The sequence below is a fragment of the Oncorhynchus clarkii genome, chromosome 5 (genome assembly GCF_045791955.1).
Source record: "Oncorhynchus clarkii lewisi isolate Uvic-CL-2024 chromosome 5, UVic_Ocla_1.0, whole genome shotgun sequence".
Classification (NCBI taxonomy): domain Eukaryota; kingdom Metazoa; phylum Chordata; class Actinopteri; order Salmoniformes; family Salmonidae; genus Oncorhynchus; species Oncorhynchus clarkii.
The window spans coordinates 25,856,103-25,870,918 of record NC_092151.1 but is presented as its reverse complement, the minus strand read 5'-3'; the positions used below and the strand labels follow the sequence as shown (position 1 = coordinate 25,870,918).

At 43.7% G+C, this 14,816-nt stretch overlaps 1 protein-coding gene across 2 annotated transcripts in view; it reads left to right on the top strand.

Moving 5' to 3' along the window:
* LOC139408572 (cytospin-A-like) overlaps nt 1–14,551 on the top strand; it is a 40,549-nt gene extending 25,998 nt beyond the window's left edge. For both annotated transcript variants that reach the window (XM_071152626.1, XM_071152625.1), the window contains exons 9-15: nt 479–557; nt 2,569–2,649; nt 2,849–2,990; nt 8,031–8,133; nt 13,140–13,256; nt 13,358–13,417; nt 14,462–14,551. In XM_071152626.1, the coding sequence (XP_071008727.1) occupies nt 479–557; nt 2,569–2,649; nt 2,849–2,990; nt 8,031–8,133; nt 13,140–13,256; nt 13,358–13,417; nt 14,462–14,551 (672 nt within the window). The remainder of the gene's footprint in view (nt 1–478; nt 558–2,568; nt 2,650–2,848; nt 2,991–8,030; nt 8,134–13,139; nt 13,257–13,357; nt 13,418–14,461) is intronic.
* The last annotated feature ends 265 nt before the right edge of the window (nt 14,552–14,816 follow it).

Here is a 14,816-nt window from a genome sequence, read left to right as displayed (position 1 = left end):
GTGTATACCTAACTGAAAATACTATGGCATGTCTCAATCGATATCTATCTTACCTCTTCTTTTTTTTTTGTCCCCCGAGTTAGAGAAGAAAGATGACAAGTTCAACTGTGAGCCTGTCAGTCAGCCTTCATTCTCCCACTGCATCCAGCCTAGCTGACGCAATGCTTTTTTCCAGATATTTTAGAAAACATTTTTGGCCCCTTTTTTAATTTTTTCGGCCTCCGTTGATTTAGTCTCCCTAATTTTGGCCATCTGATCCTACAATGGTAAAAACTCCAATAACTTTGGAACGGATGATGATGGTTGTCTTAGGAGTGTATACACAATTAACATTATTTTACCCATTGGACAAAATATGCATTTTTGATTGGATACCCTACTTCTGGAATAGTTCTGTTATACTGTCCTCATTAATGAACAATGTTGCTGTATATGCTAGTGTGTATGTCTGATTCTCTTCAATTGTGCTATGTTTCAGAGGCACACTGCGTCGACCCCCAAACCCCCATCCTCCATGGTGGACAAGAGGTCCAGTTACACAGACCTCACTATGCCAGGTGGGTACAACACTGTCTTCATTCATATCATTTAATGGTTGTCCAACAGAACAGACATATTTACATTTGAGTTATTTAGGAGACACTTGTCCAATGAGTCAGTGCATTCACCTAGTTTAGTTGGTTTACCTCACTGCACCATGACCTCACAGATGAACACCACAAGACCGAAACAAGTCCGTCACTGCCGTCCTGATGTCCATGTATAGCTAGGAGGTTGGAATAGTAGAGCGAGTGTGTAGCAGACGGGGGATGGGAGATTGACCTCCTATCTTGAGTGTCAGGTGTAATAATGGAAGAAGGGCCACAGGCACTGCAATCACATGAGGTTCATATAACAGGCACTGCAATCACATGAGGTTCATATAGCAGCCCAGCGCAGACAGCCATCGGTGGTGAGGCCACAGGCACTGCAATCACCTGAGGTTCATATAGCAGCCCAGCGCAGACAGCCATCGGTGGTGAGGCCACAGGCACTGCAATCACATGAGGTTCATATAGCAGGCACTGCAATCACCTGAGGTTCATATAACAGGCACTGCAATCACATGAGGTTCATATAACAGGCACTGCAATCAACTGAGGTTCATATAACAGGCACTGCAATCACATGAGGTTCATATAGCAGCCCAGCGCAGACAGCCATCGGTGGTGAGGCCACAGGCACTGCAATCACATGAGGTTCATATTGCAGGCACTGCAATCACATGAGGTTCATATAGCAGGCACTGCAATCACATGGGGTTCATATAGCAGGCACTGCAATCACATGAGGTTCATATAGCAACCCAGCGCAGACAGCCATCGGTGGTGAGGCCACAGGCACTGCAATCACATGAGGTTCATATTGCAGGCACTGCAATCACATGAGGTTCATATAGCAGGCACTGCAATCACATGGGGTTCATATAGCAGGCACTGCAATCACCTGAGGTTCATATAGCAGGCACTGCAATCACATGGGGTTCATATAGCAGGCACTGCAATCACATGAGGTTCATATAGCAACCCAGCGCAGACAGCCATCGGTGGTGAGGCCACAGGCACTGCAATCACATGAGGTTCATATAGCAGGCACTGCAATCACATGAGGTTCATATAGCAGCCCAGCGCAGACAGCCATCGGTGGGGAGGCCACAGGCACTGCAATCACATGGGGTTCATATAGCAGCCCAGCACAGACAGCCATCGGTGGGGAGGCCACAGGCACTGCAATCACATGGGGTTCATATAGCAGCCCAGCGCAGACAGCCATCGGTGGGGAGGCCACAGGCACTGCAATCACATGGGGTTCATATAGCAGCCCAGCGCAGACAGCCATCGGTGGGGAGGCCACAGGCACTGCAATCACATGAGGTTCATATAGCAGCCCAGCGCAGACAGCCATCGGTGGTGAGGCCACAGGCACTGCAATCACATGAGGTTCATATAGCAGCCCAGCGTAGACAGCCATCGGTGGTGAGGCCACAGGCACTGCAATCACATGAGGTTCATATAGCAGCCCAGCGCAGACAGGCATCGGTGGGGAGGCCACAGGCTCAGACAACAGGGCTTTGCCCTAAATGGCATACTATTCCTCCTTTTTATATAGAGCTCTATAGGCCTGGTCAAAAGTAGTGCATTTAATGGAGAATAGGGTGCCATGTTGGATGCAGACAAGGAGTAAAAAGAGAATGCCACAGTGGATTTAGATGCCTGTTCACACACTTCTTAAGAGCCACCGTTGCTAACTCAGCTCACACTCAGTTTTTCCACTTAGCTTGGCACAAAAGCAGCCAACTGTGAGCCTCACAAAGCTCTAGTTTCATATTTAGGAAAAGTCTGTTTGCATTAACGGGTAATCATGTTTTAATGTAATAACTTGGGCTCTGAAGTGTGCTTATTTACTGTCTGGATGATTTTATGGATCGGGGTTATGACTTGCCCCCTGCTTCAACCAACATACTTCCATATTTAGTTAATTTAAGGGTCCATTTAGAGTACTAGGGACTGTGTTCTCCATCCCTAACAGCAGATCACCTGCTCCGGGCCTCACCTGGGACCCCCTCTGCCCTCCAGAGGGTCCCCAACATGGACTCCAAGTCCCTCTCAGGTGTGTGTTTACTATATGCACCTGTCTGATCCTGTATCATACATTTGCGACTGTGTGCTGTGCTCCAAATTACTTTATTGTGGCTTGATAGTGAAAGTAATGTGATTGTGGTGCAGATAACACTGTGGTTAACTACTTTCGTTAGTCATCACAGTGACCCATGTTCCAGTAAGTGACCTTTCTCCTGTCTTGTCCCCAGTGTCCCGAAGGTGCAGTGAGGAGCTGAAGAGGGACATGTCTGCCTCAGAGAACACTGCCTCGGCCTCCCTCATCACCTCCTCCCTTTCAGCTGCCTCCTCCCCCACCGCCTCAGTCACCCCCTCCGCAAGGGGACGCTTACGGTATGGACTCCTCCTCTGTCTGTCTGTCTGTCTGTCTCGTTCCGTCTGTCTGTCTCGTCTGTCTTGTCTGTCTGTCTTGTCTGTCCCGTCCGTCCTATTCTTTAAGCTCACTGTTTGATTAAATAAGACACAAATTAGTCAAGAGGGAGCCAGAGATCAAGATAACCTTGTCCTGACCGCTCCTGCTGGCGTTAGCAGATTCTGCCCTTATTCCCCTGAAGTTCCTGGTAATGGGCTACAAAGGGAGTCGGCAGTCTTTCTCATGTGAAATGCCAATTTATCTTGCAATTTCTACTGATCTGTGTGCCAATTATGGTTTTCATATGCACATTTTGGTGGAACAGTTTCTTTTAATTTAGAATGTCTCCATATCTCTAAATCATTGTCATGTGGTTAATCAAAATTCTATCCAAATCTAAATGATACAAACCTTTTGCCATTGCCAAGTATGTAAAAATAGCCTACATAAAGCCAACAAATAAAAACATTGCAGCTTGCAGGTAAAAAATATCCTGATAAAAATAAATGTCCTATAAATCACATTGGCTACACATGGCCTGGCCTGTCTGCAAGCAACTTGTAACATTGTATCAGATATTAACTTGGGTCCCACCTGAAGGTCACTACCAAACTTGCAACAGCCCTAGTTTGTGTTTCTATCTGTCTGTATCTCTGTCTGTGTCGCTATCAATATCTGTGGATGTCTATCTGTCTGTGTCCCATCTCCCTATGGCTCCTCTGCCCTACAGATGGGTATATCAGTAATTAAGCAAAGTGGCAGATTGATTGTCTAGTCTATCAGAGGGATGTGGGGTGTGAACTAGAAATGCCAGGTAATTCAGGAGAGCATGACTGGAAATCCAATTGACTGCAAACATATATTGAGCGCTGACAACGCACACTGCTCTGAATGGTTGACAGGCCCGACTAAAAGGACTTTCCTCCTTTCACTATCTCCCTCTCGTTCCTCTCTCTCTCTTCCCCTCTTTCTCGATCTATCCCCTCTCTCTCTCTCTCTTTCTCTCTCTCTCTTTCTCTTTCTCTGTCTCTCTTTCTCTCTCTGTCTTTTTCTTTCTCTCTCTGTCTCTTTCTCTCTCTCTTTCTTTCTCTCTCTCTTTCTTTCTCTCTGTCTCTTTCTTTCTCTCTGTCTATTTCTTTCTCTCTCTCTTTCTTTCTCTCTCTCTCTCTTTCTCTCTCTCTTTCTCTCTCTCTCTTTCTCTCTCTCTTTCTTTCTCTCTGTCTATTTCTTTCTCTCTCTCTGTCTCTCTCTCTCTCTCTCTCTCTCTCTCTCATATTTATTTATTTATATATACACTGCTCAAAAAAAATAAAGGGAACACTTAAACAACACAATGTAACTCCAAGTCAATCACACTTCTGTGAAATCAAACTGTCCACTTAGGAAGCAACACTGATTGACAAAAAATTTCACATGCTGTTGTGCAAATGGAATAGACAACAGGTGGAAATTATAGGCAATTAGCAAGACACCCCCAATAAAGGAGTGGTTCTGCAGGTGGTAACCACAGACCACTTCTCAATTCCTATGCTTCCTGGCTGATGTTTTGGTCACTTTTGAATGCTGGCGGTGCTTTCACTCTAGTGGTAGCATGAGACGGAGTCTACAACCCACACAACTGGCTCAGGTAGTGCAGCTCATCCAGGATGGCACATCAATGCGAGATGTGGCAAGAAGGTTTGCTGTGTCTGTCAGCGTAGTGTCCAGAGCATGGAGGCGCTACCAGGAGACAGGCCAGTACATCAGGAGACGTGGAGGAGGCCGTAGGAGGGCAACAACCCAGCAGCAGGACCGCTACCTCCGCCTTTGTGCAAGGAGGAGCAGGAGGAGCACTGCCAGAGCCCTGCAAAATGACCTCCATCAGGCCACAAATGTGCATGTGTCTGCTCAAATGGTCAGAAACAGACTCCATGAGGGTGGTATGAGGGCCCGACGTCCACAGGTGGGGGTTTACAGCCCAACCCCGTGCAGGACGTTTGGCATTTGCCAGAGAACACCAAGATTGGCAAATTCGCCACTGGCGCCCTGTGCTCTTCACAGATGAAAGCAGGTTCACACTGAGCACATGTGACAGACGTGACAGTCTGGAGACGCCGTAGAGAACGTTCTGCTGCCTGCAACATCCTCCAGCATGACCGGTTTGGCGGTGGGTCAGTCATGGTGTGGGGTGGCATTTCTTTGGGGGGCCGCACAGCCCTCCATGTGCTCGCCTGAGGTAGCCTGACTGCCATTAGGTACCGAGATGAGATCCTCAGACCCCTTGTGGGACCATTTGCTGGTGCGGTTGGCCCTGGGTTCCTCCTAATGCAAGAGTGTGTCAGCAGTTCCTGCAAGAGGATGCTATGGACTGGCCCACCTGTTCCCCAGACCTGGGACATCATGTCTCGCTCCATCCACCAACGCCACGTTGCACTACAGACTGTCCAGGAGTTGGCGGATGCTTTTGTCCAGGTCTGGGAGGAGATCCCTCAGGAGACCATCCGCCACCTCATCAGGAGCATGCCCAGGCGTTGTAGGGATGTCATACAGGCACGTGGAGGCCACACACACTACTGAGCCTCATTTTGACTTGTTTTAAGGACATTACATCAAAGTTGGATCAGCCTGTAGTGTGGTTTTCCACTTTAATTTTGAGTGTGACTCCAAATCCAGACCTCCATGGGTTGATAAATTTGATTTCCATTGATCATTTTTGTGTGATATTGTTGTCAGCACATTCAACTATGTAAAGAAAAAAGTATTTAATATGAATATTTTATTCATTCAGATCTAGGATGTGTTATTTTAGTGTTCCCTTTATTTTTTTGAGCAGTATATATATATATATATATATATATATATATATATATATATACACACACACACTACCGTTCAGAAAAGCACTTTTTTTTGTCCATTAAAATAACATCAACTTGATCAGAAATACAGTGTAGACATTGTTAACACTTGAAACCACCCATCCCGGATCTGGGATAATTGTCATTAACTACGCTAAATAGCATAGCGCAACGGTCAAATAATCTTACTAGAAAATATTCATGAAATCACAAGTGAAATATAGCGAAACACAGCTTAGCCTTTTGTTAATCACCCTGTCGTCTCAGATTTTGAAATGATGCTTTACAGCGAAAACAATACAAGCGTTTGTGTAAGTTTATCGATATACTAGAAAAACATTATGTACACCTAGCGGCAGGTAACTTGGTCACGAAAATCAGAAAAGCAATCAAATTAATCGTTTACCTTTGATGAGCTTCAGATGTTTTCACTCACGAGACTCCCAGTTACACAGAAAATGTTCCTTTTGTTTGATAAAGATTTTTTTTATATCCAAATACCTCCGTTAGTTTGGTGCGTTTTATGCCTAGGAATCCACCGAAAATAGCGGTCACGACAACGCAGACAAAAATTCCAAATTATATCCATAATATCGACAGAAACATGGCAAACATTTTTTATAATCAATCCTCAAGGTGTTTTTCAAATATCTATTCGATAATATATCAACCGGGACAGTTGGCTTTTCACTAGGACCGGGAGGAAAAATGTCTACCTCTCTGTTTTGCGCAAAAATCACACTGAGAGCCAACAACTGACCACTTACGCAATGTGGACGTTTACGCTCATTCTTCAAAATAAAGGCCTGAAACTACGTCTAAAGGCTGTAGACACCTTAGGGAAGCCACAGAAAAAGGAATCTGGTTGATATCAATGGGCAATAGGGATGCATAGAAAGACAGGGGTTTCAAAATAAGAGTCACTTCCTGATTGGATTTTTCTCAGGATTTCGCCTGCAATATCAGTTCTGTTATACTCACAGATAATATTTTTACAGTTTTGGAAACTTTAGAGTGTTTTCTATCCTAAGCTGTCAATTATATGCATATTCTAGCATCTTGTCCTGAGAAATAGGCAGTTTACTTTGGGAACGTTATTTTTCCAAAAATAAAAAGAGTGCCCCCTAGCTTCAAGAGGTTTGTTGTAAAAGACTATTGTAGCTGGAAACGGCTGATTTTTTTTATGGAATATCTACATCGGCGAACAGAGGCCTATTCAGCTACCATCAGTCCTGTGTTCCAATGGCACGTTGTTGGCTAATCAAAGTTTGCCATTTTAAAAGGCTAATTGATCATTAGAAAACAATTTTTCAATTATGTTAGCACAGCTGAAAACTGTTGTCCTGATTAAAGAAGCAATACAACTGGCCTTTAGACTTGTTGGGTATGTGGAGCATCAGCATTTGTGGGTTCGATTACAGGCTCAAAATGGCCAGAAACAAAACTTTATTCTGAAACTCGTCAGTGTGTTCTTGTTCTGATAAATGAAAGCTATTGCATGCAAGAAACTGAAGATCTGGTACAACGCTGTGTACTACTCCCTTCCCAGAACAGCACAAACTGGCCCTAACCAGAATAGAAAGAGTGGGAGGCCCGGTGCACAACTGAACAAGAGGACAAGTACATTAGTGTCAAGTTTGAGAAACAGACGCCTCATAAGTCCTCAACTGGCAGCTTCATTAAATAGTACCCGCAAAACACTAGTCTCAATGTCAACAGTGAAGAGGCGACTCCAGGATGCTGGCCTTCTAGGCAGCTTAGTTTCTCAAACTAGACACTAATGTATTTGTCCTCTTGCTCAGTTGTACACCGGAGCTTCCCACTCCCTTTTTCTATTCTGGTTATAGCCTGTTTGCGCTGAATTATGGAAGGATTATTTTGTCCACAGCTTAACTTGCTAGTCGGTGAATGTAGGGGATGAAAAAAACACATTGTATTTTTGAGGTTTTCAATGTCACGCTGATGTGTTGTAGATTTTCCTCTTCCGAAAGGTGCACTGAGGCAGTTTGTCAGACACAGATATAGCCTAGTGCTGGACTGAAAAGCAAGCTTAATGGAGAATCTCCTTTGAGAATCCTTTTTAGTCCAAGATCAGGCTAAATATGTGTCTGTAAAACCGCCCCTATGTGTCCGCTTTATTATTTTTGTTCCTGTGTTCTTTCTTGTCCTTCTGTGTGTCCATAGGGAGGAGAGAAAAGACGCCCTGTCTGCACTGGCCAGGGAGTACGGGGGATCCAAGAGGAACGCCCTGCTGAAGTGGTGCCAGAAGAAGACTGAAGGATACCTGGTAATAACCAACAGGGTGGGAAAAGGGTGGAGGGTACAGGCTGGCGGTAAGACACACACGTGCATGCACACACCAACTTAGGCGACTTACTTACTCCATCCCATTGGACAATGTTTGGTTTGGATGCAGGAAAGAATATCAGATTATAACCGTTACTGTTTTGATCAGTAACGCCTTATGCTCTCAATGGAATAGCTGCAAAAACAGATGGTAAACACTGTGTTTCCTTCCTGTTCGTTTCCAATCAGATCCCCTTCCTTCTCCTTCCAGGCTTTTAAGATGTTTACTCACCAGGCAGCATTAAGGATGCCCTGTGTAGTTACCATGGTAGCAGTTAGGCTTTGCCCTCTCCAGGAAGTGTGACAGACTTCGCCCTAATCCCGGCCTCTCTTCTGCCAACTTGACCTCTCCTCTCGCTGAAACTCTGACGCTATGGGCAAGGGCACGTTGGCACAGATGGGCATTGTGGGGAACTGTGTAGGGTAAAAAAAAATAGAGGATTATAGTCTCTGTTGTAGCACAAGCGTTCTTAGCCGTTCAGTTTGGGAAATAGAAAGACAAGGCCTTTAATACTATGTTAAATAGCCTCTCTGCTTTTTCGTATTTTCTGTTGGTTTCTGGCAGGGGCAGTCCCCTGTCTCCCCTGTCGTAAATGTTCTCTGTCTCGCTCTCTGTCTCTTACCGCTTTTTGTCATTGTTTTCAGGAGTACTGTAGTTAATGTGTTCATTACCTGTTCTCTGGTGCTGCTAGGAGCCATGCTCACTGTAAACACTGCTACCAGCCATGCCTCTCCTACTGTAGCTCAGCCCTGTTTTCCCACAGATTGTACCTTAATGTTCTCTGCTGAGCTCGTCCTGTTGCTTTTACTCTCCAGCTCTATCCATCGGTGGTTCATATATTTTTCTGCCAACACTGGTAAAGCAAGGGGATGCAGAGAGAATACTTACCTTCAACCTAGCACATATGTATGTGTTCCTTGTTGCTACGTTTGTTTGCATTTTAACAGTCCTTTCTCAAAAGTTTCATTGTGTAAAAAGATTCTGAGGAAAAGATGCGCTTTAATAACCCGTGTAGTCACTAACAATGGTGAGCCAGAGTTTCTTTGTGTAAAAAGATTCTGAGGAAAAGATGCGCTTTAATAACCCGTGTAGTCACTAACAATGGTGAGCCAGAGTTTCTTTGTGTAAAAAGATTCTGAGGAAAAGATGCGCTTTAATAACCCGTGTAGTCACTAACAATGGTGAGCCAGAGTTTCTTTGTGTAAAAAGATTCTGAGGAAAAGATGCGCTTTAATAACCCGTGTAGTCACTAACAATGGTGAGCCAGGGTTTCTTTGTGTAAAAAGATTCTGAGGAAAAGATGCACTTTAATAACCCGTGTAGTCACTAACAATGGTGAGCCAGAGTTTCTTTGTGTAAAAAGATTCTGAGGAAAAGATGCACTTTTAATAACCCGTGTAGTCACTAACAATGGTGAGCCAGGGTTTCTTTGTGTAAAAAGGTTCTGAGGAAAAGATGCACTTTTAATAACCCGTGTAGTCACTAACAATGGTGAGCCAGGGTTTCTTTGTGGAAAAAGGTTCTGAGGAAAAGATGCACTTTAATAAGCCGTGTAGTCACTAACTATGGTGAGCCAGAGTTTCATTGTGTAAAAAGATTCTGAGGAAAAGATGCACTTTTAATAACCCGTGTAGTCACTAACAATGGTGAGCCAGGGTTTCTTTGTGGAAAAAGGTTCTGAGGAAAAGATGCACTTTAATAACCCGTGTAGTCACTAACATTGGTGAGCCAGGGTTTCTTTGTGGAAAAAGGCCTCTCCCATCTCCTCATTGGTTTATAGAAGCAGGTACCCACGTGCCATCTCCTCATTGGTTATACCCACGTGGGTGACTAAAAGACGAACTGTGTTGCCGGTCGGTGTAGTAATACTATGAAAGTTTAGATGCCAATCACCATATAAGTTCAAAGATGAAAAAGCCTGGAAGAAGGAGAGATGACTAGAAACGATTTGGTTGACCGTTTTATGTATGGATTAATTGTCGGAGTAGAGGACCTTGTGCATTTCATGTAAAATAACTCGATGTTTAAATCCCAGGACAAATTAGCTAGCAACAGCAAGCTAGCTAAATAGGACAAATTAGCTAGCAAGTGCAAGCTAACTAGCTAAATTGCTATAAATGTTTAATGCTTTTCGACCTGTTCCCAAATTAATGCAATTGGTTCAGAGTTTGTTTTGATATTTTAACCTGCGTGTCATGATCGCGTTTGGTGTGGGGGGACAAAATAAATGTATGCATGATGGTGCGCAGCCGGTTTGGTGGATTGCTGCAGAGATAGGAGAACCTTCCAGAAGACAACTATCTCCACAGAGGAACTCTGGAGCTCTGTCAGAGTGACCATCTGGTTCTTGGTCACCTCCCTGACCAAGGCCTTTCTCCCCTGATTGCTCAGTTTGGCTGGGCGGCCACCTCTAGGAAGAGTCTTGGTGGTTCCAAACTTCCATTTAAGAATAATGGAAGCCATTGTGATCTTGGGGACCTTCAATGTTGCAGAAATGTTTTGGTACGCTTCCCCAGATCTGTGCCTTGACACAATCCTGTCTCGGAGGTCTTACGGACAATTCCTTCGACCTCATGGCTTGTTTTTTGCTCTGACATGCACTATCAACTTGGACATTATAGAGACAGGCGCGTGCCTTTCCAAATCATGTCCAATCAATTGAATTTACCACAGGAGGACTCCAAGTTGTAGAAACATCTCAAGTATGATCAATGGAAACAGGATGCACCTGAGCTCAATTTCGAGTATCATAGTAAGGGGTCTGAATATTTATGTATTTCTTGTTTAAATTTGTAGTAAATTTTCAAATCATTTCTAAACCTGTTTTTGCATTGTCATTATGAGGTATTGTGTGTAGATCAATGAGGATTTGTTTTATTTAATCAATTTTAGAATAAGGCTGTAACGTAACACAAAGCAGAGAAAGTCAAGGGGTCTGAATACTTTCCAAATACACTGTAGTGGGCTGACTACAAAGCCATTTATAGTCATGGGACAAGAATAAGTCTCTTTCCACAGCACTTTCTAGAGAGACACACACACATAGTGTTTGGGCGCACGTGAGGTGTGCATGTGTGTGTGCATCCCAATTGAAGGGCATCCATCCGTGTGGCACATTAAAAAGGTTAAGCCAACCGAACATGAATCCCCCCTACCTACCGTACCTGGTCATAACAACAGGGCTATAAAGTCCCAGACACACACACACACACACACAGTCGGCCCTAAATAGCTTCCCGTTGTATATTATGTGGGTTAGAGAGGGGAGCCGTGGGATGCAAGTCGATGGAGATAAACTTGTCCGCTAAGCAAACACATAGTGATAAAGTAGTGAAGCTAATACAATGGACTCTTTGATCATCTCTCACTTGAGTGCAAGTCAGTGTGAAGAAACACTAGTGTGCTAAAACTAGTACGTTCTTACACTTCCTTTGAAAGACCACAGTTTGCATCATCTACTGTTGACAGCTGTTGGGGATGACATGGTGAAACACAAGAATGGCCTCGGGCTCAGTGTTTCCTCTGCAGTCTTCTGTGGCGCTGCGCCGTGGCTAAATCCTATAATATAGTTGAGCAGACAGCCACACTGTTTCACTATGCTTTTATTCATCTAGAAAGAGGGCAATATTTTATTAATGTAGTAGTGTTTTTCACTAGAAAGCTATGACCTTTGGCTTTCAGCTGGAATTGTTTATTTATTTTGGAGAAAAACACTTTCCAACCCATACGATCTAGTACTCAATAAGAGTATAATAATACATATACAAATATGATGGTACAAAAATTGTGCATGAATAAGCCTTTTTATTCTTTATTCTTTATTTATATATATATAAATAATCTGTTTTAGGAACATCTACTCCAAATATTTCACCCTCTTTATTACTTTACCAATGACATTAGTGATGTTCAGAAATGTAACAGATTTTGACTGTCTCAATCAACATTTGGGCCACTGTGACTGCATCCGACGTAAAACATCATGAATAAAAAAACAGACAACCCCTTAGTAGAATAGTTTGTCTATTTCCTAGCTGGCTTGTTGTTGTGTGTTCTACGCAAGATACATATTCCTCAAGGTGTATTCAAGTTGCGAGTGCTATAGGGAAGGAAACATGCTTTCTGACCTGCAGTCAATAAACATCTATTCTTAATCCCATCACGGGACAGAAGACGTTTTAATGGCCATCGTTAGAAAGAGGAATCTCAGCTTTCCACTTCTAAATATGCTCAAACTTCACAATTTAGCAGCATCATGGTTAAGCATGTTATACCGCTCCGCAATTCGCCATGAGTGCGAAGGCGAGGGTGAGGCTAAATGTAACAGGTCAATTATAGGGTAACTTGGGGGGTAAAATGTCACTCTACCTCCAATCTTTTCTTTGGAAATTGTGATGAGACCGATGCATATTTTGAGTTGAGCAAGAGTAGTGGCAACCAGGGAAAGTGTTGGAGGGGAAAATGGTGACATGAAGGGGTAACTCAATATTAGGAAAGTGTTCCTAATGTTTGGAATTCTGTGCATATTCACTGTTTTGGGACAAAATGTATCAATTTGATGCTAACTAGTTAAAATATCATATTTGGGATCTACCTAATGATTAGCCCGATAGGGTAAATGCAGGTGGGCAACCCAATGCTTCAGCCTATTTATTTATAGCCACTATGCTGCATCAGTTGGGATATAGGTGACAATGCTTTTTGCTAATAGCATACCTGATAATATGGACCGTGCATAGGCTATATTCATGCCATGGTCCAACATGTTAAAATCATTTTACCAATATGTTGTTGGACACATTTCTGGAGTTGGAAATTCTATTTTAGATGGAGTCAGCAAAACAACCTCTTCTCCAACTGCTACACATTCTGTAGAGGAAACACTGCTAGGGCTGCTATTAGAGGGCCTTTAGTGTTATGCTCTTTCTCTCCTCTCCTCTCTCCAGAACATTGATATCACCAACTTCAGCAGCAGCTGGAACGACGGGCTGGCTTTCTGTGCTGTTCTCCACACCTACCTGCCTGCCCACATTCCCTACCTGGAGCTCTCCAGCCAGGACAAGGTGAGATGGACCCCCTCAGTCCACTGACCAGAAGGTTCTTAGTGTGGAAATTATATACATGTAGTTCGTTCATCAAATGTATTTTCTCCCTTTTCCTTCAGAAGCGAAATTTCACACTGGCTTTCCAGGCCGCTGAAAGTGTCGGGATCAAGTCCTCATTGGTTGGTGTCCGAGCTAAAATTAACTGATATTTGACTACCACTCAAAAGTGTAGAATGAAATGACCAAGATGCTTTATATGGCTGGAGGGGTGAGAGACATGTTCCCATATCCCTTCCTCCCCTTTGTAAGGCTTGACTAGAAAGACTAGGCAACAGAAAGACAGGGCTGATTATAGTTCAGCAGTAATGCACACCAACAGTACATAGATTGGCTGGCTGTAGCCCATAAAAGACGATGTGCTCATGGCAAGCAGCTACAGCTGACTTAAGAGCAGTGTCACACCAAGGCCAGTTGACTTCATCTTAATAAGAGACAGTCTGGGTTTCATTTGTGGGTGATCCAGTCCAGAGTGCCGATGGAGGGGGAGGAGATTTACTATTGAAACAACAGACACATTCACTCTGCGTCTTGCCTCTTGTCAATTTTACAACCCGTTAGATATTAAATTATAATGTAGCTTTTTTTACAACCAAATCTATATTTGTGATGTAAATGGCATGTTACAGAAGGGTCCCGGCACATTTTTGAGAAACTTAACCTAACCCGTGATTCAGTACAGGGGCTCTGAATAAACATGAACAAATAATCCAAAACCACCAAAATACCTCCTTTCAGAAACAGAAAAGCTCTCAGTATAGTGATGCGGGTGTTTAGATGTTGTACACCAAATTGTCATTCCGAACATTATCCACAACATTATATTCCATTTTGTTTTGACTTGAGCGATACATCTCCGTCCATTCTAGCATGGAGAATAGAACAGTTGGATAGGCTCGAGTCGCACATATGGAATATAACATTGCGGATGAAGTTTGGAATGACACAGTTCTCCTTTAAGAAGATGCAGTAACACCTCTCAACCTTTCTCTGGTGGAAGGTATTGTGATGTGTTACTCCTAGGTCAGAACTGTATTCCTCACGGTCTCTCACTGACACTATTCTAAACACACAATTTGCAGCGAAAGAAAGTATGCAGTGTGATGTGCATTTTGTACTGCAATACATCTAAACATGTCTCTCTTTTGTCTGTCTTTCTCTCTCAGGACATTGGAGAGATGGTGCACACAGAGAGGCCTGACTGGCAGAGTGTGATGACCTACGTCACTGCCATCTACAAGTACTTTGAGACGTGACCCATCTTCAAGCCTGAACACCTCGCTTGCCCACACACACACACACACGTCCAGCCAGGGATGTCATCGCAACACTGGACAACCTTAGAGCAACATCAGCCAATGCTACCTGCGGAGACGTCTGGGACCCTGAGTTCTATGTTAAGCTGCATAGCTTACCTAACTCAGCCAATGCTACCTGCGGAGACGTCTGGGACCCTGAGTTCTATGTTAAGCTGCATAGTTTACCTAACTCGGCCAATATATTCCATGTTTCACTGCAATT